Below are 25,947 nucleotides of genomic sequence, written 5' to 3' on the forward strand. Positions count from 1 at the left end.
ACTCCCCCAGAACATCTTTTAAAGATTGAGGGTATGTCCAATTCTGTAAAAATCTGCCCTCACAGCCTTGTTGTGATAGCAGCAATATATTCAACCCCTAGATGGCATCAAAGAACAGCTGACAAGCAAAAGGTATAGAAAAATTGTAATTTCCTATATCTACCAAACTAAGTTTACAGTATATTTGATTTTAATAGTGATATTTATATGCAAGAATTAGGCTGATGGTATTTACATTTTGTTCTCTGGTAAGTAATTAGGATAACAATATACTGCTGTTTGCAACCTAGGTGTCATATTTGATTCGGACTTGAGTTTTTAACAGCACACCAATGACACCACTTATTTCCACCTCCATAGTATAGTCCAGTTCAGCTAATCAACCACTGAAAATTTCATCCATAACTTCATTACTTCATCACCCACTTGAGACACCTCACCACTACCTCCCCACTCCACCATTCCCCACACCCCCCACTAGTACTAACACTAGTACTAACAGCTATGCCAAATGTTCAATCCTGACTTTTCATTCCAGGAGTGAACAGCCCACAATAGGACAGAAATTGCAAAGGTATGTGGTGGGGTACTGAACATTCAGCTCTCGCCACCCACAAGGGGAGAAACTGACCCTGAGCAATCGATTGACCATGGACTGGTATCAGAAGCATCCCTTGAATTACTGTGCCGGGACTCCGTTATTGAAGAGTGACACTCTTGACTTGACTGAGAATACTACACTTAGATTTTGAGGTATGATCATGGGCAACTCGGGATGGGCAATAAATGCTGGCCTACCGGTAATGCTTACATTCCCATGAATGAATCATTAAAAAAAATTGGTCAAACCATATACAGTGTGTTTGCCATGTATTCTCCTAGCACTTGATGTAGACATGAGATTACTGTACAGTATGGTCCTTAATTGACTGACAGCCATGAAAAGCTTCCTGATTTGTGTGTGTGGTAAAAAGCAAGTCAAGTCAGAGGTACTGTGTGTAAGTTAGTTCTGGCTGAGGGGGAAAGTCAAGTCAAGGCAGTCAGCATCCAAATAGGCACTAGGTGAGTGAGCTCTAAGAAAGCAAGTGAGAATTCTAAGATGCTGGTAAGTCCAATCTATGAGCTGGGTGCTTATTCCTGAGTGCAAAGTGTCCTTGCAGCAGCATTCCAATAATAATTGCCTGTGTGCTTGATGGTGTTGCATTTAAGTGTAGAAGCATATTGTAAGTAAATTGTAGATGTGCCATGATGGTGCAAAGTTGCTGGCATGCGTCAGATGACTGCATCTGTGGACGTGAGGTGCATATGGATGATGCTCATGAGTGTACACTAAGATGTTGGTGCTAGGCGTGCACGATGAAGGTTGGAAGGAGCAAATGTGAGCTGCACTCTCTGTTCTTCCTTTCATATTGGTAACTGTCAGCATATAGCTTCTATTTAACAGGTAGTAGAATAGGGAATGCTACATTAAGGAGACAAGATGAAGTCTAATGCACACAAATAGACTTTTCCCACTCACCAGTGAGAATCTTGCCTGACCGTTCAACACTTGGTTAGGAATTGGACTTATTTCAATATTAAGAAGCTCCTTGCTGGCTATATTACCTGATTTTCCCAACTTTCTCACTGTGGCTCACATTTTTCGGGACTGTGAAAATGCTGTCCTTAACATTTGCTAATTGGCTACTCTTTGTATTGGCTTGTCAGGTGAAAGATTTAAAGTGTATAAAATGGATAAGTTCTGTTGCTATCCTGTGATAAGGGTGTCTTTCTCTCAGGATTTGTCTGTGACTCTTCCTAGTTTCTGCATCCAGCAAAATCTAAGTAGCTTTTTCTAAAGTCAAATCTTCTTTGGACTGTAATAAATCTGAGGAACACTAATCAATAATCCCAAAATGTCACTTATCTCTGCTTTCAAAGCTCCACAGTTTTGCACTAATCCATAGAGGTCATTCATGGAATTATCTATGGATTCCTCTGGATACTGAACTTGTCTGGGAATCCAACGCCTTCAAGAATTTCATTTGACACCAGATTACAGTCAATGTCAAAAACTTGTAGAACTTCTGCATAAACATCTGTGCCTTTAATTATCATCAGCTGTGGATCCTATTCTGTTCTGTTTATGACTTAGTATTTAATAATTAGTAAAGTTAGATCACATGGGATTCAGGGTAAGCCTGCCAATTGGATACAAATTTGCTTTAACAGCAAAGTGATGGTAGAGGGTTGTTTTTCGACCTGGGGGCCTGTGACCACTGGTGTTTCGCAGGGATCGGCGCTGGGTCTGCTTATGGTTGTCATTTATATAAATGATTTAGCTTTGAATATAGAAGGCATGGTTAGTAGGTTTGTGGATGACACCAAAATTAGTGGTATAGTGGACAGTGAAGAGGGTTATCTAAGATTACAAAGAGATCTTGATCGTTTAGGTCAATGAGCTGAGGAGTGGCAGATGGAGTTTAATTTGGATAAATGTGAGGTATTACATTTTAGTAAAACAAACAGGGCAGAACTTATCCAATTAATGATAGGGTCCTGTGTAGTGTGTAGTACAGAGAGACCTAGGGGTTCAGGTGTATAATTCTTTGAAGTTTGTGTCACATATTGATAGGGTGGTTAAGAAGTCCTTCAGCACGCTTGCCTTATTGTTCAGACCTTTGAGCTAGGAGTTGGGACATTATGTTGACATTATACAAGATGATTAGATTACTTAGTGTGGAAACAGGCCATTCAGCCCAACAAGTCCACACCGACCCTCCGAAGAGCAACTCCCCCTGACCCCTTCACCTAACACTAGAGGCAATTTAGCATGGCCAATTCAACTAATCTGCACATTTTTGGACTTTGGGAGGAAACCGGAGCACCCAGAGGAAACTCGCACAGACACTGGGGGAATTGAACCCTGGTCTCTGGTGCTGTGAGGTAGCAGTGCTAACCACTGTGCCACCATGCCACCCACGGTGAGACCTGTTCTGGAGTACTGTATCCAGCTCTGCTTGCCCTGTTATAGGAAGGATATTGTTAAACTGGAAAGGGTTCGAAAGAGATTTACCAGGATGTTGTCGGGAATGGAAGGTTTGAGTTGTAAGGAGAGACTGAATAGGCTGGGATTTCTTTCATTGGAGCGTGGGAGGTTGAGGGGTGACCTTAGAGTGTCATAAAATCATTAGGGCATAGATAAGGTAAATGGCAGGATTTCAAGATTAGGGGGCATATTTTTAAGGTCAGAGGAGAAAGATAACAAAAGGACACAAAGGTCAACTTTTTTATAGAGAGAGCAGTTCGTATGTAGAATGAGCTTCCAGAGAAAGTGGAGGACATAGGTACACTTAATGCAGGTATAGTTACAACATTTGAGATATTTGGATAAGTACATGGAAAAGAACAAGTTTGGAGGAATATGGGCGAAGTCCAGGCAGGTGGGATTAGTTCAGTTTGAGATTATGGGTGCATGGCCTGGTTAGATTGGAGAGTGTTTCCATGCTGTATGACTCCACGACTACATATTGAAAGCAGTTCTATATCTGAAGAACTCTTTTCTCCAATAAGGATAATTTTGTGATCTACTTCATACACCTCTAATAAATTGTGCAGGTCATATTATTTCTCCTGCTATATCTTATTGATTTGATTGTTTTTCTTACTTTCAAGGTTTTAAATTCTGCAGCATTTCAATACAGCTGAAACTGCTTTTCCATAAAGACTTTTACTTCTAAAAAAATTTTTTATTTAAAGTTTTTAAGCTATGCTGTAGCAATGCTGTAGTTCTTTCCTTCTTTTGAAGCTTTTAATTATATATTAATATTATATATAATATATATATTAATGCTGTATAACTTACTGCTTATTGGGTGGTTTCTTTCTCCTTGCAACCAGAATAGAATTCAAAAAATGTGGTGCTGGAAAAGCACAGCTGGTCAGGCAGCATCCGAAGAGCAGGAGAGTCACATTTGCATTTTGCGGATATACTCTTAATCAGGAATTCCTGATCAGTTAGGGATTGGGGGCCACCAAGGTGAGGGTGAGGGTGAAGCTTCTGGGCAGATGTGTTTGCTTAATTCGAGATAAATGATTAGACGTTCCAGCTTGCATCTTTGATGGATGTGTTAGGACAAACATCTAAGCTCATTTTCATCCTGCATTACTCAACTTGTGCAAAGGAACTGCCCCAGATATGGCAAGAAAACAAACATCAAGTGTGCAGCAAACACAAAACATTGTACTCCACGTGTTTACAACTTAATACTGGTAGCTGGGATCCTATCAGGTTAATATACATCAATTCGAATTGAACAATATTCTGAAAGTTAGTTTGACTCACTTTCATCAGCTCATATCTCCAACCAAACAACCAGTGTCACTATCACCAGCAAAGCTGATGTCATATGTGATAAATCTTTGGTGAAATTGGCACATTGGAATGCATTCTATCAAAACATGATTTATTGCTTGACTAGGATTTCCCACCTAAAACGATTAACTTCAAAGATTAACTGAGGAACTTGACCTAGGTTTCAGGAATATTTTGTTGGCAAGGCATTTGCAGAAAATTAATTCCCACATGAAGGTTGACAATTAGAGCTACTAAAGTTCAGCAATGGAAAAGCACAGCAGGTCAGGCAGCATCGAGGAGCAGGAGAATCGATGTTTCGGGCATAAGCCCTCAGGGATTTTGATGATCAGAATTGATCATTAGATTCTTGTCCTGCATATCCACAGAACAATGCAACGAAGTGAAACATTTACAGAAAACAGAATCATTCAGCATTTTGGAAAACAATTTTTTCCTCTATTATAATTTAAACTTGCAAATAGTAGAGTCAAACGAGCGTAATACAACGGAACCTTGCCTCAGTTCATCAATATAACATATTATCTTAAAAGCGAGTAACTTCCGAAATGTTTTGTAGTGGAAGACTCAATTACACAGCTGATTTAATTCCCAAACATGATTGAATTGAAAAATTAATGTGATCAGTCATCAATATTGCAAGAAACTGTATTCAATGAAAGCACTTATTATTGTGCTGAGTAAAGGTGATGAATGTTTCTGTGGAACTTTATGTGGGTCAGCATAACAATGGTGTTCTTGTTTGATAATTTCAGTACAGTCATTGATGATTTATGGTCCAAGTTTTGTGAATATCAGTCATTTAAAAAAAAAGGTCAATCTCAATTAGAAAATAATTGGTCAAGCTTTAGCCTAATCAGGTACAAATAAGCTTCTGTTGACATTCCATTTATGGTGCATTCTTCAATAACAGACTCTGGCTGTGACTCAAAATACTATCCTTTCACCTTGGAAACCGAGCTCCATTTCAACCAGGTAAAATTAAAATCTTCATCTGATACTGTTTAGAATGAAAAATGGTCATGCCTGAAGAGCATGAATTTCTATCTATCTTTTATGCTTCTCACATCCTGCACAGTGTGTACTTATTGGGAATGAAGTCCCATGTGGTCTAAAACAATAAATAATGTGAACCCCCTGACTCATGGAGTGGAATCTTACTGAAATTAATCTTCAGATAATGGGTGTCATTGGCACATTTTTAACCTGATTGATTCATTAATGAATGCTGTTGTGTTTTTTTTTAACTCAACTGTAATTTGCTGTCACCGCTGGATTTTCTGGCCAAGCAGAGGAATCAGGCAATGATGCACCAAATCTCTTTCAGGGGTAGAATATCCAGTTAATTGGAAGCCAGCAATTCTCCAAATGGCTAAAGTGTACAATAATTCCTGTTGCTTCAATAACCACTAGAATAAAATGGACAGGTGGAAACTGTGTGTGCCTCAGCATTCCCCTTCAATCTCTCCCCATTTATGTTTCCCATGGCCTGAGGTAGAGGCCTTCCTGTGAGGTCTGACAACCTGCAACAAGATAATGTTAGCTAAGGATATGTGGTAGAGGAAAACCTCTTCAAATAACCCAACATGATGGAAGTGAGTGAGGAGATTGTAAACTTGACCCTTGAATCCAGCAACAGTGCACAAAGAGAGTCAAGACCCTCAAAGGGTAGGAAATTTGATGGCGTAACACTTTCAGCACCTGAGTGCCATACTCTGACTTTCTGTCAATATTTTCCTGCAGTCTTGCTGTAACTATACAAACTATTGAGCAGGTTGGGCCTAGACTAGGAGTTTAGAAAACAGAGAGGTGAAGTTATTGAAACTTATAACTTCTGAGAAAGTTGACAGAGTAGATGATGGGAGGATATTTCTCCTCTTGGGAGAATATAAAACCAGGGAGTAAAGTTTCAGAATAAGGGGCCTGAAAAGGTGGAGATGAGGAGGAGTTTCTTTCCCCAGAGAGTTGTTGATCGCTGGATTCTCTGTCCTCGGGCAATGAAGATATTAAATTTATTCAGTGCTGAGTTAGACAGATTTGTAATCTACAAAGGAATCATGTGTTACGAGAAATCGATAGGAAAACAAAGTTGAGGCCAACATCAGGTCAACTATAATCTTGTTGCTTTTTGTGTACATTGCCTAGACTTGCTTGTCTTTCTTATGTCCTTATTTTAACACTTGGTTGAATCTACCTATTTGTTCCACTCTTTCGCTCTTTCTCTGTCTCCTGGCATCCATTGACATCCCCATCTGGATCGGGCGAAAGTGAGGACTGCAGATGTTGGAGATCAGACTCAAGATTAGAGTGGTGTTGGAAAAGCACAGCAAGTCAGGCAGCATCTGAGGTGCAGGAAATTCAACATTTCGGGGAAAAGCCCTTCATCAGGCATTCCTGAAACATTGATTTTCCTGCTCCTCGGATGCTGCCTAACCTGCTGTGCTTTTCCAGCACCACTCTAATCTTGATCCCCATCTGGATCGCCAACACTCAAACACACTGTAGTCCTTATCCTATCTCATGTCTGTGCCTCATTCATCTTGCAAATATGGAATCCTTCCCTCATCTTCGCATAATTGCATGCGCATCTCTCTGCTTTATCCCCGTGCAGCAGAAGGGAGCACAGAATTCCAGAGAAACATAGTGAATACACGAGTTACATCGAGCAAAGCACAGCAACATTTCTTTCCTAAAGGCCGATTGTCAAACCTGTCACTCGCAGTGCACCTCAAGAATTGGTGCTTGGTCCTTTGCTTTATGTTATTTATATAAATAATTTCCACACATTTTCCTCCACTCCCCATTTCCAGGCCTTATTTGAGGGCTAGTGCCGACAAGGCAAATGCTGTAATTTGATTCCGACCATCAGTCAATTTGTACATACTGGCAATTTAATATTTTAATAAATGAAGAGCTTCTGCTGAGTCTTTGATCTCCAGCATATGCACTTATTTTGGACCCAACAATATGTGTAACCAATTCCCGATCATGCTACTAATTGTTGTGCTGAGCAACATGAAAATCAGCTAATTGGTTGCTGCTTTTGCTTTTAACTTTTTTATGTCATCAATTATTCTGAAGGTCAGGTAACACACTGTCATTGTGGATTAATCAACCCAAGGAATGTGGGGATGCCTTTGCATTTGCAAGCTGGGAACTTTATCTGAGTCCTCTTATTGCCTTTTGCAAAAAGAGAGATTTATCAAAAGCAATAAAAGGACAAGGGTTTCCATTCATTTAACAATGGATAGCACTCATGCAACCATACTTTTTTTTGCATTGGAGATGTAATTATATTTAACTCTTGTAACTGTAGCAACTGGGATGGAAGTTTTTTTTAATGTTGATAACCGAATTAAATGTGTGCATCAACATAAGTGATGAGTGATACCTGAGCAGCGTTTTTTTTAATTTAAAGTTCTGTGTAGTTTATTGATGCTACTTGACTGATTATACTGTTGTGATATTGTTGCTTGCTGAATCTGACAAGTGGATCCATTCTGAAATGAACATACAAGTGAGATGTTCAGCATTTCACCAGTTATAGAGTCATGGAAAAATGTCATTTAATGCATTAAACATGTGTAAAAAATAAATGAACTGTAGTAACTACTTTTCCATTTGGAGGAATCCTTGCATTGCTGTAAGATCTCAGAATCACTCATTGATAGTGGCTATTAGTCTGCTTCCCAATGTCTAGCCTTTATCAATCCCTATACGGCCTTTTAGCCTACAATCTCTGTGAGAGCCTACGTCAACTGAGATAAAGGTCTTTAACTGTTATGTTCAATAACCAGATTCAGCACAATAATGGATAATAGAGACCATATTTTATCTGCCCATGTGATAATAGTATGCATTGTTTGAGGTGTTATTGAGATGCAAGCTTTGGATGACATCAGGTTTACAAAAGGACTGTGGGAAACCAGACTGGAGTCCATTTGGATCTGCTTCTGCTATCCTTTGTGGTGGTACAGGTTTGAAAGGCACTATGAAAGGAGATCTGGTATATGGTACTCACTGCTGCCACAATCTGTTGATGGTAGAAGGAGTGAATATATAAGTTGGTTGGTATGCTGCCAGTTAAGCAGGTTGCATTGTTTTGTGTAGAGATAGGCACTAGTTTGCAAAGACAGGAGGGCCAAAAGCTAGTTCCTTGAGATGAATGACAATGGCAGAAAATTTGGAAGTTATTCTCAGTTTATTCAATTGTGCATGCAAGGAACTTATCATAGAGTTATACAGTACAGAAACAGACCCTTTGGTTCAACATGCCCACACCAACTAAATATCCTAAACTGATCTAGTCCCATTTGCCAACATTTAGCCCATATTCCTCTAAACCCTTCCTATTCATATATCCAACCAGATGACGCCTTTTAAATGTTGCAATTGTACCAGTCTCCACCATCTCTGGCAGCTCGTTCCATACACACACCATAAAAAAAGTTGCCTCTCAGGTCCCTTTTAAATTTTTCCCTTCTCGCCTTAAAACTATGCCCTCTAGTTTTCGACTTCTCTACCCTTGGAAAAAGACATTGTCTATTCATCCTATACATGCCCTTCATGATTTTATAAGCCTTTGTAAGGTCGCTGTTCAGCCTCCAACACTCCAGGGTAAAAAACCCCAGCCTATTCAACCTCTTCCTTTAGCTCAAACCCTCCAATGTCCTGACTTGCATGTTGCCAAAACTCATAAATCAATCCAATCAAGTCAACTATTCCATCTCTTATATGTGGCCGAGAAACTATGGAATCAGTTGAGCACTTCCCACATATTGGCAACCACCTCTTTTAAAAGGCCACCACTGAGAAGGAGATACAACACCAGATCATCTAAGCTTCTCAATTTTTTCCAAACTATAACAACAAGTATTTGACAAAGACTTCAGCTTGCAGGAGTCAGAGTGTGGTGGTGAAGGGTTGCTTTGCAGGTTGGAGGCCTCTGACCAGCAGTGTGCCAGAAGTATCGATGCTGGGTCCAGTGCTTTTTGTCAATTATCTGAATGAGGTTGGATGTGAACATAGGATGTATGGTTAGTAAGTTTGCAGATAACATCAAAATTGGTGGTGTAGTGGACAACCAAGAAGGTTACCTCTGAGTACAATGGGATATTGATCAGATTGGCAGGTGGGCCAAGGAGTGGCAGATGGAGTTTAATTTAGATGAATGTGAGGTGCTGCATTTTGGAAAGGCTAATCAGGGCAGGACTTATATACTTAATGGTAAGGTCCTGGTGAGTGTTGCGGAATAAAGAGACCTTGGGGTGCAGGTTCATAGTTCCTTGAAAGTAGAGTCACAAGTAGACAGGATAGTGAAGAAGGCGTTTGGTATGCTTGCCTTTATTGGCCAGCGCATTGACTATAGGAGTTGGGAGGTCATATTGTGGCTGTACAAGACATTAGTTAGGCCACTTTTGGAGTACATATTAAATTCTGATCTCCCAATAGGAAGAATGTTGTGAAATTTGAAAGTATTCAGAAAAGATTTACAAGGATGTTGCCAGAGTTGGTGGATTTGAGCCATAGGGAGAGACCGAATAAGCTGGGGCTATTTCCCCTGGAGCGTCAAACGTTGAGGAGTGCCCTTATAGAAGTTTATGAAGTCATGAGGGGCAGGGGTAGGGTGAATAGCCAAGATCTTTTCCCTAAGGTAGTTCAAAACTAGAGGTCATAGATTTAAGGTGAGATGAGAATGATTTCAAAGGGACCTAAGGGGCAACTTTTTCACGCAGAGGGTGATATGTGTATGGAATGAGATGACAGTGGAAGTATTGGAGGCTACTACAATTGCAACATTTAAAAGGCATCTGGATGGGTACATGAATAGGAAGGATTTAATGGGCTATGAGCCAAATACTGGCAAATGGGACTGCATTAATTCAGGATATCTGGTTGGCATGGATAAGTTGGACCTGAATGGTCTGTTTCCATGCTATACAACTCTATGACTCTGGTGACTCTATAAATCAATAGAAGTCCTTGCGTGTTGGCCTGTTGTAGTCACCTTACTCCTGTACTGCTGTGACACGCAGAGTGGTACGGAAATTCACTCAGCAATGCTTGACCTCATCTTCTGGACTCATGGAGGGTCATCAAAAAATGTCAGAGTCCTTCTTGAAGCCAGGTCTACATGTGTTCAGGCAAAATTCCTGCAAAATTAACTATGATGAACAGGACAGAGCTTCTCCCTCAGCATTCTCTGTCTTCTCAAATGTCCAACATTCCAGGGGAGGTCAAAGAAAATGCTTTAAAGACACTCCAAAGCTCTCTTTGAAATGTAGCAACATTGACATTAATGACTGGAGGGGGGAAACTTACTGCCAATTGTTCAGAATGTTGACAATTTATTAATCAGTTTGCAACATGTTTTTGAGTATCAATGTCTTAATGAGGGAGAACAGCAGCAGAAAAAGAAATCCTGCACTTTGGATCTTATCACCACATGGAATGTCCTGCTCCATATGCCCAAAGATCTGCAATCACAAATGCTGTGTTCAGTCACATGAAGACCCATACTTGTAATCCAGAGTAGATATAATTTTCAAATACACGGGCAGCCATTGAACCCTGGTACCAGACAGGCAACACAGCTTTTGGGATTCTTGATCTCGACCACAGAAAACAGTGTCTACTCCCCTAACTATACTATCATTGATTATAATTACATTTCCTTTTCCCTGTCACCCCTCTTGAATGGCTCCCTGTACCATGGTGCTATGGCTAGTTTACTCATCCTCTCTACAGCCCCTAATCTCATCCACACTGAGAGCAAGAATCTCAAACCTGTTAAACAAGCTCAAGGACTGAGACTTCTTCAACAGTACTTTCTGGATTCTTCTACATGCCTCACTCATTGTCAGACCCTCTTGTGCTGACCACTGACTGAATTCAAAGTAGTTTTCAGAACAACCAAAAGAAGTGCCTGTATCAACATGTGGCTATCAGCCACTTGGTCTGCAGAAGGAATGGGAGGAGGAGATAGACCAGGAAGAGCAGCATGATCTGCTGGAGGGAGGGAGAGAAACATGAGGGGAAGGTACCCTAATGAGTACAGAATACCCTCTCTCCATTGGGATCTCACATCACTCTTTCCTTCAGTCCCTGTGTCATTCTAAAAAGTCCACTTGGCTGCCAGCTAGTACATTCAGAGAAAATGAGTGGTTGGAGATGGAGTACACTACTACATGGAATTTGAGTCCAATCAACATTTAATTATGATGTCTTCAGGTGCCATTTTGGCAAATTTAGACAAATTTAAATAGTGGTAATTGGGTGAAAATTGTTTAAAAAAAAACAGATTTTCAAACAGGCAAGTCTTATTGGCACAACACCCATTTAGCGCCACTTTTTAATTCTTTTATCAAAGTAACTGCCTAAAGTAGAAACCAATGCACTTATTTTCTCCTCACTTATTTTCACTTTTTTTTAGATAGGATGCTTACAACAGGCACAGGTTCCAAAAAGTCTGAGTTTGGAATGATTTTAGGGCCAATTTGTTTTGCAGCTAACAAATACAACCTCAGGCAGAAGGCTTTCAAGTTTTAAGATCAGTTGAATTTGCATATTGCATTCCTGATGAAGCGCCCTGGCCTGAAACATCGATTTTCCTGCTCCTCGGATGCTGTCTGACTTGCTGTCCTTTTCCAGCAACACACTGTCAACTGTGATCTCCAGCATCTGCAGACCTCAGTGTCTCCTGAATTTGCCTATTCTTTGCCAAATATGCCCAGCACCATATTTAGTCCTACCAGGTTCTATAAGTTATTTCCTGAAAGGACAGCAGAAGTTAAAATACTCAGCTTTTTAAATATTCAACTGAATATTCAACTAAAGTCCAAAACCTCCTGAGATTTGGACCAAACTGCTGGAAAATAAAATTTAAGCTCGGTTCATTTCTCAAATCTTACGGTGGGTAGAGTCAAAAATTTTGCTACATTTTCATTGAAATATTCTACTTAAATTGAATGTGTTTCATTCAGGACTTTTATTCAGAATTTATTCCAAACTTTGTGGGCGGCACGGTGGTACAGTGGTTAGCACTGCTGCCTCACAGCGCCAGAGACCCGGGTTCAATTCCTGCCTCAGGCGACTGACTGTGTGGAGTTTGCACATTCTCCCTGTTTCCTCCGGGTGCTCCGGTTTCCTCCCACAGTCCAAAGATGTGCCGGTTAGGTGAATTGGCCATATTAAATTGCCCGTGTTAGGTGAAGGGATAAACGTAGGGGAATGGGTCTGGGTGGGCTGCGCTTTGGCGGGTCGGTGTGGACTTGTTGGGCCGAAGGGCCTGTTTCCACACTGTAAGTAATCTAATTCAAGCTTCAGTGATGACAGTCCCACAATTGTTACTGCTTGACTATTAATCTTTTTTTTTCAAAGTTCTGACATAAATATAAATGAGGAATAAAATAAAATGTGGAATATAACATTAATTGACATGTTATAAATTACAAAGATTAAATAATATCAAATTTAAAGTGAATTATTCCATTTATCACATTTTGTCATGCTATAAATAATTATTTTCAGAAAATTAGTCCAGAATGAATTGACTATCTTATTCTTTACTTTGTTCTGACATTTAACGTAAGGGAAAACGTTAGCATTGTGTTCCTGAAAATCTTTTTTCCTTTCTTGGTTCTGACATTGCTTCTCATAATTGGACCAAAGATATGGGGAAAGTGGCAAGTCTTTAATACAGAGTCTTGCACACAAAGTGAATGGCCAGTCTTGCTGTTTGGCAAATATATTGTTGGAGCCACAGACACAGAGGATTGTTGAAAAGTGAAAACAACTGTCGTCTTGAATGTTTTTCATCTCAAGAAATGTTGTTTCAGGAAACCAAGTGAACGTCTGATGAAAGCATTAAAATATTTTACACATGCAATAACTTTCTTGCAAATGTACAATTGTTTTTCCTGTTAAAGTCTTTTTTGGAATATTATTGCTGGCATTTTATCTTCCATCTTCTAAGTGTGAGGAAAGGTTTTTTAAAGGGTAAGATACCTTCACTTCCATGAGTGAGAGAGCCTGCCAATTAACAGTTGGGCACTTAAGTTGTGACCCAGCAGACCTCTTCGCTAATACAGTCCCAAAACAGCATTGTCCTGCTTCACTTCAAGCTGGTAGCCAAACAAAGTCTAGCAATCACTGTGAGCAACAGTGCCACGTCAAAGGTCCTGACTGCTGGGTCAACAGCAGGGCTAAAGATTAGGAGCAGCAGAAGGCAGGCCATTTTGTTGGAGGAGATCATGGAGTTGAGGGTGGATTTGCAGAGAGAGGGGTTCAGAAGCAATGCAAGGGCTATCAGCACCCACCCCACTGCCCCCATCCGTGCCTCAAACTGGACAGTTTTGAGACCCTAACCCCCAACTCAAAAGGAGGCTGGCTTGTTGAAGCAGGCAAGAAGATTGTCATTTCTCTTGTAAACAAAGTTATTTGACCTAGTGGCAGGCTGAAGGCCTTAAGTGGTTATTATTTGATTACTAAAGGATCCTAAGTCATGACACTGTCAGGAATTTGAACTGTGGGCCTTCCCACCCAGAACCTAATTGCAAAAGGATCAGTTATCTCTCTGGTACCAACATATCTAATTAGTTTTAGGTAGGGGAATATTGCGGTCTATACTTCTCAGCTGATGAAAATTCAACATGACAACTGAATGGAATTTTAAAAATATCTGAAACAATTTCATTAATTTATTATCTGCTTGATGCTTGGTTTTCTATTAATTCTGATTGGCCATTTGTTAAATGTTGTGACTCCCTCCCCCTCCACATGCCACATATTGCAGTCTATTTTTTCAGATGACAGTAAATTATGGGGCTCAAAACTGTTCAGGTGAGTAGAGAGGGGGAGAAAACAAACAGTAGATGCAATCAGGTCAACATCCTGTGTCCACCTGGTGTATTTCCATTGTAGTGCAAGTGGAGAGAATCTGAAAACCAGTCCAGGATAAGTGATCCCAGAGATACGTTCCTGCTTCTTGATACCTTCACTGCCATAACATTTTCACACATCTTGACCTTTAAAGGAACCCAGCATGCCCTTATCAATTGTACATTAGATGAAAGCAGTTGAATTTTTAAAAATTAATTCACACGATGAGGGCATCACTGTCTAGGCCAGCAATTATTGCCACCTCTAATTGCCCAGGTATCAGTTAAGAGCCAACCATGTTGATATGGGTCTTGAGTCACATGTGGTGCAGACCAGGTAAGGATGGCAGTTTCCTTCCCTTGAGGACATTAGTAAACCAGCTGGGTTTTTCCCAACAATCGACAATGGTTTCATGGCCAGCATCAGACTCTTGATTCCAGATTTGTATTGAATTCAAATTCCACCAACTGATGCAGTGTGATTTGAACCCAGGTCCCAAGAACATTACCTGGGTGTCTGGATTTACAATCCAGCAATAATACACCAGGTCGTTGCCTCCCCTTATGCTGATTATAGAGTGACTTTCTAGGATGCAGTATTTTGGGACAAGCTCTTTTTCTTCTCCAAAACATCTTGCAGCTGCTGTACTTGTACTGTCTTACCTTTTTGTTGACAGTGGCACCCAGAATTATCCTGGAGCCATAAAAACATATGGGACCTCTCCCTGTGAATTCTGCAGTGTTACATATGTGTATTTTATTTTATAAGCAGTCTGCTTTTTTATTGTTTATAGAAATTTAGAGGATATCCTGCTCTGCTGTAAATAGCATATATTTAAGAGATACTTATTGATAATGATATGTTAACTAAAATTGAATTTTTCTTTCAAAGTAATATGGTATTATCATTTGTATTTTCAGTTCAAATAATGCAATGTCCACACTCTTGTGGAAACTGAAAACGGGTGATCATAACTTCAAAATCATTGTTAAGGGTATTGAAAAATCTCAGAATATGGCTTCAAACTGTGGTAGTAAAGCTTCTAATGTTCATCATACACACCCTGATGTTTCAATCAAATAATAACGAAATTTAGGACTGTTATCAGGCAAGTTTTCAGTAGTTAGGAGAAAGTTCTACAACAGTGGCAATAGGAATACTGCAATTATTTAACAAATAACTGCAAAGGACCAGGGAGAGGAATACAGTGGAATGTTAAGATCTGAGTCAAGTAGCTTTCCTCATCCATAATCAGCTTGTGAATGCTGCTGCTGCCTTAACCCAGGATTAGTTGATCCTGTCAAAGGAATGTCAGCTTTATAATAGCATTCAATGCATTAATTGTATTGTATGGGAAATCTGATAGAAGCCCATCATTCCTTCACTAAAAGCTGCTTTAAACGTTTGTGAGAATTAAATGGCTGTCCAGTAGATAACCTGTCATGCAAATTGAGACATGGTTTTTATATGATTCTTCTGCAAACTCAGCCCTCGTTAGTAACCATCTTGAAAGTGCTAAGGAGGACACAAATTTTCAAGGTCCTTATCTTGTACTAAGTGTGTCTTTTTCCCAGTCTCTCTCATCAGTCATTGTTGGATTAAAAAAAAACAGGCAAACACACAAAAGTTGGAAGAACATTCAACTGTATTCACAAGGGAATAGTAAAATGGTAATAATTGAATGAAATAACCCAAAAAATCAGCAGATTAAAAGATCAGAGATATGTGGATAAAAAGGAAAGCACTATAAACGACTATACAAAAATAGTAGATAAGGTCAAAAGCTTATATTCACCTTTTTAACTGAACAGTAAGGCAGACAAAAGTGTATTAACAGATTTGCAGACATGGAGAGAAAATAATTTCTTTGCACTCATAAGTTGGCCTCTGGAAACAAACCACCATCAAGGAATGTAAGTACAAAATCAGGAATTATTTGGTTAGGTTTAAAAACCACTGACTATAAGTTTATGCTGTTACTTGGAGTTTCTGTCAGACTCCTGCTAGAGGTGACCATTGAAGGCGTATTTGAGGAGCAAAGATTTTGAAGCAGTTAACACATTTTTTTAATGTTAATTATATGGTTACATATCCAACTGGGTCAGAGATAAAAATGCAAGGGAAGCAATGATGTGGCTCAACGGAAGTGCAGCCTTTCAAGTGTTTCTTTTGTTGGCATGTTTGGCATCGTTTCTGATACAAAATTAAGCAAATACAGAATGGTTTGGTAGCTACAATAAATTGTTACACTTTTTTTCTGCTAATAGGCAAATTGAATGTGCAACACATTATTTGCAAGACTTTGTTGGACGTATTCCTAACTTTTACTGAGGTTTTTAAAATGACAGTAAATGCAGTGAAGACCAATAGATTTGGCTTCACTGGTTTTGCAAAACATAGTTCAAGCCAATGAAAATGGATTTTGTATATTAAGCAGCTTTAATCTTTGGGTTCCTGACAAAATAGGCACATTTGTTCTTGATCAGAATATCGTTCTACTTGAATTGTGATAGAATGAACAGTGAAGGTGTCAAAAATCATCTGTGTAATTTCCTTAAGTACTTGTTGAGGATTCACCTGATCATCTGTGAAAAACAGGAAAGTAATTATTGTTAAGCAAGTACTATGCATAGATCATCTGGTAAATAAACAAGAAGCATCATATCAGCTTGACCCTAATCTTTTTAGATTGACCGTTCCAATGTTCACTGTAAGCTCAGGCCTACTTTGTATCCTCTTTAGGAAAATTAAACAGCCCTTAACCTCTATCTGATTCTAATGCATACAGCCAAAAGAAAGACAAGGAACATTTGCAGGGTGGAAAACAACAGACCAAGTTACTCAGATCAAGGTGAAGATTCAAGATTTAATGACCTGGAATGGAATTAAGAAAGAAGCTGAAAGGGGGAAATTGGGGGAAGGACAGAAAAATCAGGCATTATGGCTGAAAACAGCAGTTCATTCTGTTCAACACCTATGCAGGCTTCACTGATCTTAGATAGGCTTCCTTAAGGAGTTGTACATCCAAGAACTGTGTTTCCCTAGGACAGAGGTGGGGAACCTTTTCATGTTGGAAGGCCGCATTATGTGAATCGTAATCTAATAAGGCTGCATCCAAGAAACTTCATTTATATATTCTTCAAAATTCACATTATTTTGTAAGAATCTAACTACTATGTACTAACTAAAAAAAAGAAAGAATGTTAATTCTAAAGTTAACTAACTTTTAATGACTTTGTTGTGACTGCTTTTTGTAGGAAAGCATTTGAATATTTGGTTGCAGCATGGTGATCTGCAGTTTTAGCTGGTGCTCTAGATGGATATCCATCATTTGTGACCTTAAGAGTGTCTTGATTTTGGTTAAGTAGGAGAATGTAGATTCGCAGCAATAAGTGGGGATTATTTTGTTGAATTTTCTTTTATTCTCTTGTATTTTAAATATAGTCATTTTAAGATTAAAATAGAGATAATAAAGGATGAAAAAAATATTAATTTAAAAAAAAAGATTTGTTCTGCAAAATTTGGATTCATTCAAAAGGCCATACACAATAGCCTAGAAGGCCGCAGGTTCCCCACCCCTATCCTAGGATATCACTGAGCATCTCTCCATCTCACCTTCATCAAAGATTTGTAGGTTTGCTCGATTGCCACAACTGCTCCATACAGAGCAATTTTATCATGCGGGGTGACAGAGGCCTGCTTTCATACTGCAGTTCGATTTTAATATTGGATACACTGAGATATGTCAATAGGAAAGAATTCCTTTTCTGTTGCTTCTCTGTGATACAAAGCAGAGCGTAACCTCACTCCCTGCTGCAAAGAGTACTAGAGGGCAGGATAACTTCAGCATTCAAATGACTATAACAGCAGTAACTCAACCATTCCTTTGTTTTTAAAAGCACACCCTACCAAATGACAGCAGGATCCCTTTGGCCAGCAGGATCTTGTTAGGATTCCTTACTAGTATCTGAACCTACTTTTCCTTTAATGTCCATTTCCTTTAATGTGCATAATACAAATCATGAGACAAATATGTATTTATTTTTAAACAAAGTATTTTAGTGCAAATTTGGGGGTTTAAGGTTGTGTTTGTCAGGATAAAGTTGTCAATTAAACTTATGTAAAAACTGCATTGGAAGAAATGAAATGAAATTGGGGGGGGGGGGAGAGAGAGAGAGTGTGAGGATGTTAGACTGAAAGCAATTGTATTGGGATTGCACAACACATTTCTTATTTGTTGGAGAAGTAATGCTTGCCTTTATCCATAATATAGTGTTAATAGTATTTGCTTTGAGAGTAAAGCATGTAGTTTTCGGCATAAATGGCAGGAATGTGTGAGTAGGGCCAGCCACCCTTGTCTGTTCTATCCACTTCTGATCATTTCTGGGTCTCAGAGGGTCAAGTACCAATGCCTATTCCATGTAGGCTTCAGAAGTGGAAAAGAAACATAGAAACATATGAAATAGGAGCAGAAGTAGGTCATTTGGCCCTTTAAGTCTGCTCTACCCTTCAGTACGATCATGGTGGTACCTAGGTACAGTGTGTAATTCCCCACTTTCGGAATAAATTGTACATATGGTAAAATACTGAATAAGTCAATATTAAATTTACATTATTAAAACTAAAATCGCTTCCAAAGTTCATCTTTCCCTTTCTGCAGCCTTCACTCTCTCTGCTCCTACAGTCACCGCCATCTGACATTGTCCCTTGGATCAAGGCAATGTGCTCCTTTCCTACCACCACCGACACCATCGCTTCTGTGTCTGCCACCTCCAAGCTGGAGACAGTCACATTGTGCAGGTTCTGCACCTCCAACACTGGACATCGACTGACCGGGTCCTGGCTCTGGGTCGACTGACCCCTGGGGTCTTCTGTTATCTTCCAATGCCACCACCTGTGATGGAGCAGGGATGGAGATACATGGGGCCCTGGCCTCCCGCAGGAGGAGGCCCTCAGGGCAACCAAAGCAAAAATAAATGTGACCAAGCTGACAGGACAACAATGAAGCTGTGTGGATGTGACCGGTTCTGCCACATGAGCCCCACACGCCATCTTGGAATACAACTCCTTGAAAATATTAAACATTTTAGCCTCAACTATTTTCTGTGGCAGAGAATTCTACAGGCACACCAGTTTCTGGGTGAAAACATTTCTTCTAATATCAGTCCTAAATGGCCTACGTAGACTGTGATCCCTAATCCTGGACTCTCCAGTCATTGAGAGCATCATTCCTGCATTTATCTTGTCTAGCCCTGTTAGAACTTTTTCAGGTTTCTATGAGATCCCCCAACATACTTCTAAATTTCAGGGAATATAATTCCAATTAATACAGTCTCTTCATATGTCCATCATGTCATTCCAGGAATCAGTCTGGCCACCTATGTAGCACTCGCTCCAAAGCCAGAAGTAACCCTTGCAGCTTTTGGAAGAAGATGGCCATATTTAAAGACAGTTACACTTCTGCCTGATGCCCTGCCATAATGGTCACTTGGTATAGCCCGAAACTCAAATAGCATGATTGTGTCAACCTGGGTCAGATGATATGATGGAAATTACAATCAAAACCACCCAACTTGTTGGTTAGTATTGAGCTGCCGCTAGGCTTTTGTTGGATACCTTGTACAATAGAGGTTTTCATAGGAAATGAAACACTTAGAATATATGAGAATTACATAAAACATATTGAGATAAACTTACCTCAGGAAATCAATATTTAATGGCAGTGAATAGCATAGTTTTGTGGCACAAACATGCTATTAATGGTATTGAGCTCATATTTACTACTAACTACTAGAAGCATAGCTAAGTAAGCAAGTATAACTAATATATCAGTACTGCTGCCAGAATGAAGCCAAGAAATTGTATTTAATGTTGTTTCTTTACTCACCTGTAGCAACATGAGCTGAGATAACAACCTGGCTCAAGGTAAGAGCCCAGAGATGAAGGCTGTGCATTGTTTTCACTCCATTAACTGCAAGAATCTTTTCCCTCACCACATTATAATTCAGTCCAGCTGGTGCACCTTGATGATAAAATAAATAACACAAAATATTAATAACATTCTATATATGTTAAACATTACTAAAAGGAGACTAGAAATTGAAGGTTTTTTTTATTTTGCACTAATCAGAACAAGAAACAGACTTGAAGAAAGTGCAAAAAAATTGCATTTGTGTGAACTTAAGTTCATATATAAATACTCACAATCCTGTTTCATGTAGGCAAAAAGAATTTGTATATTCATTGGTCCTTTTCTAATAAAGGGATCTAGGAGACAGGTCGACTCTGCAGCATGCCTATGGCAGAACGCTGACTGATCAGAACCTTGTCTGAGAAATAAGACTGTTGGTTAATTGATCTCCTTGGCGATTATGGCCCAATCAATCAGTACCCTCTTCTCATTCTGCATAAAATGGTGTCTTTCTTTCAAGTCTGTTTCTTATGTCCTAGTTCTGATAAGTGTAGGATAAAAAGCATCTCGTCTGTTTTTAACAATGTTTAAGTCTGCACTGCCAAGCAGTTTTCTATATATTTCACATTATATCCATGTTTACACACACAAACCCGTATTGATATCTAATCTTTGTACTTTAATGGTGATTCTAACAGGTGAAAACATCCAACTGCCCCAGTCAAAAATGCCCAACACATTGCACTTCATCATACTAATTTGTTTATTACTGCTAGCATGTTCCATCCAACACAGAGGCCTTGACCTGAGCATACAGCTTGAGATTGTTAAACCACACAAACAATGAGAAAGTGTACTGATGTTTACTGAGCAATGGTATGCTCTTTGCTGTCCCATTTGACTTTCTCTTGAATTCAGTGAGTCTCTATTGTTGTCAAGCCTGTGCTTTCCACACTATCACAGATCTTCTCTTTTTTTTCTTTATCTGATCCTTTCCTGGAATTTGTGCAAGCTTAAAAGCTGTTACAGCTCTTAACTTCTTACAGTTTTGATGAAAATGGATTGGGAGTATAACAAAGGTGACAGAGAATCAAGAAACAAATAAAAACTGAAATTATTGGAGAAACTCAAGAGGTCTAGCAGCATCTTTGGAGAGAAAACAGTTAATATTTAGACTTCAGTAACTTTTTTTTAGAACTCAGAAGGATCTGAGGGCTCTGAAGAAAGGTCATTGGACTTGAACTGTTAGACCCTCTGAGTGTTTCTCCAACAATTTATGTTCTTGTTTGTTTCCAATCTCCAGCATCTGTATTTCTTTGTGTATTAAAGTAATGCATCAGGTGTCATCAGATGCCCCTGAATTAACACTTTGGCAGGACAGGACATCCCATAATACTCACTCTGTCACACATACATGCGTGTGCACACACACACACGCGCACACACACAAACTTTACAGAAAATGTCATCCCACCAACAATAGGAGCTAAAATTATTATTAGATCAACAACAGAGGAATAAAATGTTGCCAAAAAGAGTAGTGAGTTGATGATGAAAAGAATTTTATAATTTAGTTCAGCAAATGAAGAACAAGGAAATGCTAGGAACAGAGAATGAGAATAGATAACAAGAATCATTAAAGCAGGTGGTAAACATTTCTATAGGTATACTATAAGAGATTAGTGAAAATAAGCAGAGACAGATGAAATACTGGGAAATAAGGCAATGTATTTAACATTTGGATGTGGTAATAGGACATTTAGAAAATCATAAGACTAATTAGAGTTGGTCTATATGGTTTATATGAAGGAAAAAAATGTTTTGATAAATGTTGCCAGAGTTTTTCTGAAGAGAATGAAATGCATTTGGATTTTCAAAAAGCTTTCAATAAGTGCAATACAGGTTATAACACAAAATTAGGACTCATTGAATTGGCTATTTGCAAAAAGCAGAAATAAAAAGGTTTGGACCTTTGCTAGTTACAAATTACATAATGACTTAGATGAGAGAATGGAGTGTAGTGTGTTAAGTTGGCTGACAATACACAGGTGGGAAAGTAATGGTGAGCAAAGATGATGCAGATGGATATTGATAGGATAGATGGGTAAGAACATGCCATATGGATGTAATGTTGCAAAGGGTGAAGTTATCCATTTTAGTAAGAAAATATAAACACCAAAATATTTCTTGAATGGTGGGAAACATTTGCATTTCAGACAGACATTGATGTCTTTCCACACACATCAGTTAATATGTAGATACAGCCATCACAAGGTAAATAGTGTGTCTGTTTTTGCTACAAAGGATTATGAAGAAATCTTACTATAGTTATCCAGGAGTTGAAGAGGCCACATCTGGAGTGTGCAGTATATCCAAGAAAGGACTTGTCTTCAAGGCAAAACAATAAAAAATTAACTAGACTGGATCCTCGGATGAGAGAATGCCATGGGATTGAGAAGAATAAGAGGTGATTCATTGAAAATAAATTCTTAAAGGATTGGACAGTGCAGATGCTTAGAAAATAATTCCTCTGGTTAGTCATTTGAGAACATAGGGTCTCAGTCATGGATTAAATAGTTGGCAATTTTGGGCTGAGATGGGAAGAAATTCTTTACTCAAAGCTTTGATCTTTAGACTTAGCTCCCTGTGAGAGAAATGGCCGCTCTGTCATTATGCATATTCAAGGAAAAGGCTGATGGATTTTTGTGCACTAAGGAATTAAGGGATTAATGGTGGATGGAGCAGGAATATAGAATTGAGGTAGAAGATTCACATGACCTTACTGAATAGCAGAACAAGCTTGAATAGGCAAATGGCCTACACAAGCTCCTTTACCTTACATTTCTATGTTCTTCAACTGAGCAATGGGGTGGTTGATATTAAAGGGTAAATTAAATTAAACAGCTGCCCCACCAACTACTTAATGTCACCCTCAGTAAAGTTGCAACTGCACGATACACATTATAATCTAATATTCCTTTGCACTGGTCAATGGAAGTAATTTGTAGGATGTGTAAGGGCATTCAAAACAAGATGGTCAATATTTTGTCCCCAAATATGTTCAAAGTTATGGCCTTTCATTTACACAAGACGTTAGATAATTTCTATCTGTATATGCCCTTCCTTGAATTCGAAGTCCTGATTAGGTATGTGTCCTGTCCCTTTGTAAAGGTATTCATTGACTCAGAATAAAATGCTTTATCTCAGAGTTTCTGCCACATAGTCATGGTTCTGAAAGGGAGATCTTCCCATATTTAATTCTCAAACAGAATCATTGAAAGTTCAGGCTCAAGAGGAAATCACTTCGCTCATTGTGTCTGTCAGAGAGAACGGAAATTGCTTGCAAAGAAACGCAAGCATCAGAAATTAGAAACAGAATAGCATTAGGTTTAAAATGCCAGTACTTTTTAATTGGTGTAATTTATATATCTTTGTAAGATATTCCACAATCATTTCTCACGATAGATACTTACTTGCTTCTTGAGCCCATTCATAAAATTTTTAATCTGTTAGCTTCATCTACATGCCTATTATTCTTTGTGCAAGTTCTGTTCCCTATGTGGTCCAAAGTGTCAAGAGGACATCATGAAGCCAATGTTGCATATATGACAAAACCCCAAACTTCCACTTATCAAAACTTTTGTCTAAAATCACTCAAAATGAAATGACAGTAGAAATAAAATGTGAATAATACAGTTAAGAATTACCTTCCATCAACACCAACAAAATATCTCGCAGAACAGTGATTGTTGTTCCCAAAACAAACACAGAGAAAATAAATGTGCAGATAGGATCAGCTACTTTGAATTCAGGCTGGAACAGACAAGAATAATGATACCTTTTTCCAAATGTTTATTAGATGTCTCCATGAAGCACATAAAATACAGTGAGCAGAAACTACATTGAATGCTTTGTATTTTCTTCCTTCCTCCTTATGTGTTCATGAACAATGGACTCATGATAAAACCTCGACTTATGCTTTATAAAACTGTGGCAGAATTTGCTCGGTGCTGAATCATCTTATTACTAATATCTATATGGTTATTAGCTTCCTGTAATGGGAGTTACATTTTTTGATAATAGTTTGCATTTTAGAAAAAGTGGAAGATTTCTTGCTGTGTTCCATTTATAAAAAGCAGGACTAATTCAATCCAGCCAATTATGGACCCATCTAATCTTAAAATTAATAGCAAAGCGATGGCAGGTGTCGACCTACTAAGTAATTATCTGCTCAGCAATGCTTTGTTTGGGTTCCAGATCTCATTAAAATCTTGATTCAAATATGGTCAAAGAGCAGGATTGCAGAAATGGCTTATACCAAAGAAACCGCATACATGAATAGGGAGGTTGTGCTATAACTGTATAAAACCTGATTAGGCCTCAAATGGAGTACTGCGGGCAATTCTGGTCAGCACATTATACAAAGAACTTGATTGCACTAGAGAGAATATGAAGGAGATTTACCAAGATGCTGCCTGGGCAGGTAGATCACAGATACAAGGAAAGGTTGGACAAGCATTAGTTGTTCTCCTTGGAGCTACACATTTTCCATTAGTAGTCGGATCAATAACCAAGGGGGGTAAATTTAAGATGACAGGCAGAAGGTAGTTGAGGAGAAGCTTTCTTCACTCCACAGGGTAGTGGGAGCCCATAACTCTCGGCCTGAAGGAATGGTTGAGTCAGAAACTCTCAGCATTCAAGGAGTATTTATGTATTCACTTGCACTGCCATTGCCTCTAGTGTCATGAAGATCTGAATGGCCACCTATAAATGTTGGTAAGAGGGAGTGCCCTTCAAAATCTGGCATGAAGGAGCCATAGTAAATTGATATCAATGGGAATGGAGGAATATGCTCCACTGATTGGAGTAATACCTAGCACAAAGGAAAATGGCTATTGCTGTTGGAAACCAAACATCTCAGCCCCAGAAGATTGCTACACAAGCTTGTCAGGGTGGTGTCCTAAGCCCAACTATCTTCAACGGCTTCATCAATGTCTTTCTGTCCTTCATTTGTGGGATGTGGGTGTCACTGATTAGGCCAGCATTTATAACCCATCCCTGATTGTCCAGAGAAAAGTTAAGAATTAACCACATTGTGGGTGTGGAGTTACATGTAGGCTGGACCAGATGAGGATGGCAGATTTCCTTCTTTCAAGGACATGAGTGAACTAGAGTGTTGTTTACGATGTAAAAAGAGCAAGTGCTAGAGAAACTCAGCAAGTACAGCATCATCTGTGGGGAGAAAAGCAGGATTAACGTGAGTCCAGTGATCCTTTGTCAGAATGTGGTGGTGTTTATGACAATCAACAGCACTGACAAGGTTACGATTTGGCTAGTTTCTCATTCCAGATTTTATTGAATTTAAATTTTGCCATCTACCATAGTGTGTTTGAGCCCAAATCATCAGAACAATAGCCTGGGGTTCTGGCTTACAAATCCAGCAAAATTACCATTAGCACATCACCTTACAACTCCTCAAGAACTGACATGGTCAATACTTCCAAGGAGCAATGCACTGAGAAAACGCATGACTGATAAGTAGCAAGAAACATTTGTACCATACATATGTCAGGCAGTGACTATGAAGAGAACCTAACCATCTCCTCTTAACATTCAGTGGTATTACCATTAATGAATCCCAAATCATCAGCATCCTTGGTGCTTACCACTCAGCAGAAGTTTAACTGGACCAGCTGTATAGGTTCCTGGCTGTAAGTGCAGATGAAAGGCTTGCAACTCTGTGGTGCGTAATCTATATCCTGCCTCTCCCCACCAACACCTGTCACCAAACAAAATCAAGAAG

The 25,947-nt window shown here is 39.1% G+C and overlaps 2 protein-coding genes across 2 annotated transcripts in view; one reads left to right on the forward strand and one right to left on the reverse strand.

Annotated features, from left to right (window-relative positions):
• Positions 1-25,947, forward strand: part of LOC122549515 — a 109,245-nt gene that overhangs the window by 23,148 nt on the left and 60,150 nt on the right. The gene's annotated exons all lie outside the window — the stretch shown is intronic.
• Positions 16,624-25,947, reverse strand: part of LOC122549340 (zinc transporter 8-like) — a 31,704-nt gene continuing 22,380 nt past the window's right edge. Inside the window, exons 6-8 of the mRNA XM_043688990.1 lie at positions 23,852-23,957; positions 20,121-20,255; positions 16,624-16,818 (exon numbers count right to left, since the gene is read on the reverse strand). Coding sequence (XP_043544925.1) covers positions 16,673-16,818; positions 20,121-20,255; positions 23,852-23,957 — 387 coding nt within the window. The 3' untranslated portion in view covers positions 16,624-16,672. The remainder of the gene's footprint in view (positions 16,819-20,120; positions 20,256-23,851; positions 23,958-25,947) is intronic.

The sequence above is a fragment of the Chiloscyllium plagiosum genome, chromosome 4 (genome assembly GCF_004010195.1).
Source record: "Chiloscyllium plagiosum isolate BGI_BamShark_2017 chromosome 4, ASM401019v2, whole genome shotgun sequence".
NCBI lineage: Eukaryota > Metazoa > Chordata > Chondrichthyes > Orectolobiformes > Hemiscylliidae > Chiloscyllium > Chiloscyllium plagiosum.